The sequence below is a fragment of the Anguilla rostrata genome, chromosome 8 (assembly GCF_018555375.3).
Source record: "Anguilla rostrata isolate EN2019 chromosome 8, ASM1855537v3, whole genome shotgun sequence".
In the NCBI taxonomy this organism is placed as follows: Eukaryota; Metazoa; Chordata; class Actinopteri; order Anguilliformes; family Anguillidae; genus Anguilla; species Anguilla rostrata.
The window spans coordinates 57002420-57007419 of record NC_057940.1 but is presented as its reverse complement, the minus strand read 5'-3'; the positions used below and the strand labels follow the sequence as shown (position 1 = coordinate 57007419).

Sequence of the window (5000 nt, the reverse complement as noted above, 5' to 3'; positions counted from 1 at the left end):
AACCTGTATAGCCCACATTTAAAGATATGGATCCGATGTGCTATGGATTGTGTCTAACTGTCCTGTAAATAACGTTCGCACGCCTGATTCCCGAGGAAATCGTGCTGTGCGGGCGGTTTTCTGTGTCAGATTGCGCCATTGTTTTCCGTTTTATCGCGTTATGCTGAGGTGTATCAGATAATGGGTGTTCAACGTCCACCTGCAGCGTATTACCTCTGTCTGTAGCAGGGAGTTAACGCTCAAATGCGCCGAGCTGAGCTGATATTTTTCTCCAAGTGGCACAGAGCAGGGTGTGCCATAGGACAAAAATAAAATCGGGATGACTCAGAGCCGGTGTTCCCAAACTTTTCCCGTCACAGGGGTCCCCTAAAACGACCACCATGTGGCTGAGTAGGCTACTCAACTTAAACTTTAGAGTCGTTCATCCAAAACCAACTCAAGGCTGCACTGCAGCCATTTAACGCTCTAGTACATGTAAGCATAGCCAAGTCGCCATGTCATTGTATCGTGGACCTACATCAGACGTTCAGCGGCCTAATAACCGCGATAAAGCTAATTCACGTGTAACTCAGGCCAGATTTATTTCGTATGGACATCTATAACATCTAATTAACGAGATGCTGACATAAACAAAATGTGCTTGAAAGAAAAAGAGGACCCTCTGGCATCCGGGGTTTTGGTGCACGCGAGCTTCGGTGCTGACAGAAGTAGAACGGTTAAATCTTATATTCAAATGCAATCATTTTGGATAACTGTATTCTTTAGGAGCGGTGAAAGACATCTTTTTTTTCAGTCCACATTTTATATGAGCACTAATATGTCTGGGGCGTTTATGGAATAACTATGATTATTAACAACAATAATACATACAAATAATAATGACACATAATATTCATATTGAACTTAATTAGAAACACTGTTTAGAAAGTGTAAAGTGCTTTACAAACAAGAAAATATGGATGGAGTACACAGAGACAGTAGAATGAAACTAAAATGATGCCAATCAGCTGAGAATTACATTAATAAATGCGCGAGGAGAACAGAATAAAAATCAAATAGTAAATGCATATAAAAAAGCGATAAAATGAAAACAAGCAATTAAAATAGCATAAAAGCAAGTCTGTAAATGGGGGTTTAAAAAAGAGATTTAATAATTACAGCTATGGATATTACGAGACTCGTAAAATCAGCCGGTCAGGTGTGTTTGTTTGTATGAACACAGTGAAACCGTGGAGTCCATCCAGGTATAGTTAGATCAGATGAGATTAGAAAATGTTTAGTCAGTTTTACACACAAATCTGCTTTCCATCTTTGCATAAAAAATACAAACATGGCACAACAGCACAGGAAATATAAGCCTAACAGCACAGGTAATACAAACACAACAGCACAGGTAATATAAACACAACAGCACAAAAAATACAAACCTAACAGCACAGGTAATACAAACACAACAGCACAGGTAATATAAACACAATAGCACAGGTAATATAAACACAACAGCACAGGCAATACAAACCTAACAGCACAGGTAATACAAACACAACAGCACAGGTAATATAAACACAATAGCACAGGTAATATAAACACAATAGCACAGGTAATATAAACACAACAGCACAGGCAATACAAACCTAACAGCACAGGTAATACAAACACAACAGCACAGGTAATATAAACAGAACAGCACAGGTAATATAAACAGAACAGCACAGGCAATACAAACACAACAGCACAGGTAATACAAACACAACAGCACAGGTAATACAAACACAACAGCACAGGTAATACAAACCTAACAGCACAGGTAATACAAACCTAACAGCACAGGTAATACAAACCTAACAGCACAGGTAATACAAACACAACAGCACAGGTAATAAAAACAGAACAGCACAGGTAATATAAACACAACAGCACAGGCAATACAAACACAACAGCACAGGTAATACAAACCTAACAGCACAGGTAATACAAACACAACAGCACAGGTAATATAAACAGAACAGCACAGGTAATATAAACACAACAGCACAGGTAATATAAACACAACAGCACAGGTAATATAAACAGAACAGCACAGGTAATATAAACACAACAGCACAGGCAATACAAACACAACAGCACAGTTAATACAAACACAACAGCACAGGCAATACAAACACAACAGCACAGGTAATACAAACACAACAGCACAGGTAATATAAACACAACAGCACAGGTAATATAAACACAACAGCACAGGTAATATAAACACAACAGCAAAGGAAATACAAACCTAACAGCACAGGTAATACAAACACAACAGCACAGGTAATACAAACTTAACAGCACAGGTAATATAAACACAATAGCACAGGTAATACAAACACAGCAGCACAGGTAATACAAACCTAACAGCATAGGTAAAACAAACACAACAGCGCAGGTAAAACAAACACAACAGCGCAGGTAAAACAAACACAACAGCACAGGTCATACAAACACAGCAGCACAGGTAATACAAACCTAACAGCACAGGTAATACAAACACAACAGCGCAGGTAAAACAAACACAACAGCACAGGTAATACAAACCTAACAGCACAGGTAATACAAACACAACAGCACAGGTAATACAAACTCAACAGCACAGGTAATACAAACACAGCAGCACAGGTAATACAAACCTAACAGCACAGGTAATACAAACACAACAGCACAGGTAATACAACGACAGCAGCGCAGCAAGCAGGTAATGTAAACACAACGCAGGGAGAGACTCGAGGCCTGTGTACGCTGTGCAGTCTGAGGGTGGGTCCTGGGTTAAAGGGCGCTTTGTAGTGATATAGAGCCCTCTGTATCTCTGCAGGGTCTGATCTGAGTCTTCTTGTCTAACGACCTCATAAAAATGTTCAGCTGCGTTGAGTGACTCAGGAGATCCATTGAAAACCTCATCTTGTTAGTCTGAATGGAAAAGTTTTATTTAATACATCATTTAAAATCATGTAGGACGGAGTGTAGCACAGTGGGTAAGGAACTAGACTTGTAACCCTTGAGCAAGGTACTTAACCGAAATTGCTTCAGTATATATCCAGCTGTATAAATGGACACAATGTAAAATGCTATGAAAAAAGTTGTGTAAGTCGCTCTGGATAAGAGCGTCTGCTAAATGCCTGTAATGTAATGTAATGTAATAAAAAATGGTACCACTTCACCCAAGAAGTTGATTAAATGCATCCATAGAGAAATATATTTACATATTTTTATTTTTGAATATATAATGCATATTTATCTTCATGATTACACACACACATACACACAGGTCACACAGCTTGTGTGTTTGGGTCATAAGGGGTAGTCCCAGACCCTTTTATTCCTAATGGGCAGAGAGAACCGTGTTTGCTGACTGTGTGGACTGAGTAAACTGCCCTCCTGCAGAAACACAATAAGTAAATCAGTAGGGGTTCACCTGAGTGAAATGGTGCTACGTCCTGATTGGTTGGGTGTATCTGACTCATAAATTCTGTATAAACTCAGCTTCTCTCTCTCTCTCTTTCCCTCTCTCTTTCTCTCTCTCTCTCTCTCTCCCTCTTTCTCCCACTCCCTCACCCCTGTTGCTCACTCCTCCCTCTGCATCTCTCTTTCTCCCTCTCCTGCACTCCCCCCTCTCTCCCCCCCCCCCCCCCCCCCCAAGATGGTGAGCCTGCTCCTGATTGGCTTTGCCGCATGGGGGAAGTGGTTTGGCCTGGTGTCCAGTTTCCAGGTGGTGGGCGGAGTCATCGGAGTGGGCGTGTTCCTGTTCCTGGTGGCGGTTGTGGGCCTCGTCGGCGCGCTGAAGCACCACCAGGTCCTGCTGTTCTTCGTATCCTTCACAGGGACGATTACTGCTGCACAATTCATTACCATAATTATTGCTGTGTTATTTATGATATTCCTGATTTCAAAATAAGCTCCTCCAGCCAAAACCATCTCCCCACATTTCCCTTAATGAGGATTTTATGGCTCAGGACTTTTTAATACATAACACATGATATGGGTAATTACCTATATAAGTCACATAAAAATGAACTTAATTCAATTCTTGGAGAAGTGTTTAAGATGTGTTTGGATGGTTTTAGGCGATGGAAGTTCTGAGTTTTGTTTGTTGCAATATCCAAATCCAATGACATGAACATTAGGCTACTTGGGGGGGGGCGGGGGGGGGGGTGCATGCATTCTCAAAGTTTTGCTGCAAAAGAGCACAATAAATTATTAATAACAACAATAATAGTAATAGTAATAATATCAGAGAGTTGGGCTGTTGGTTTTCTCCGTGGCAGGACCCTGATACTTCAGTCTTGGTTGCGGTTGTGTTTGTTGCGAGCCTTTATCCAACATAGCCCTTCTGCAGCAGAAAACCTTGGTGCTGCATTCTGAGACTGACATAACAAAGGAATATTTGTGATGACAGGTTCATATCCTGAGCATTTTCCAATGTTTGTTATTAAAAGCCTTTTCTCTGATCATAGGATGACCCATCTGTGTGAGGTCACATAGAGGCTTCCAGAATATTCTGCACCCTTGAGATTCCGCACACGGGCTGGCCTCGAATTTTAAAGGAATTCTGTCTGTGTTGAGTGTCTGTTCAACAATTCTTAAGCCTTGGTTGTGTGATGAGTGGTGCGTTTGTCTGCGCTGAGTGTCTGTTGAGTCGGTTGATTGGCTGATTGACCGTGTTGGTCATTAAGACCCACACCCTTAGGGTGAGTGTCGTTCATCCGGAGGTTTATTCCCCTCTGTCCCACCCTGGGAGTTTATCCTTGCCACCATCGGTCTAGGCTTGCTCGTGTTGGGGTCAAGGCCAGGGTTTACTGTGAAGTGCATTTTTACAAACGCTCGTGAACTGCGCTGTACAAATACATTTTGATTAGATTTGTGTCTGTGTTGAGTGTGTAAGTGCTTCTCTTCCTCTGGGTGGATCAGTGGTATTGAGTGGTTTGAAGGTCTCTGTTGAGGGTGTGTTGGTGTTGGGTTTTATT

At 41.5% G+C, this 5000-nt stretch overlaps 1 protein-coding gene across 1 annotated transcript in view; it reads left to right on the top strand.

Moving 5' to 3' along the window:
- Positions 1-5000, top strand: part of LOC135262267 (tetraspanin-13-like) — a 9599-nt gene that overhangs the window by 797 nt on the left and 3802 nt on the right. The window contains exon 2 of the mRNA XM_064349254.1: positions 3677-3844. Within this exon, the coding sequence (XP_064205324.1) occupies positions 3677-3844 (168 nt within the window). The remainder of the gene's footprint in view (positions 1-3676; positions 3845-5000) is intronic.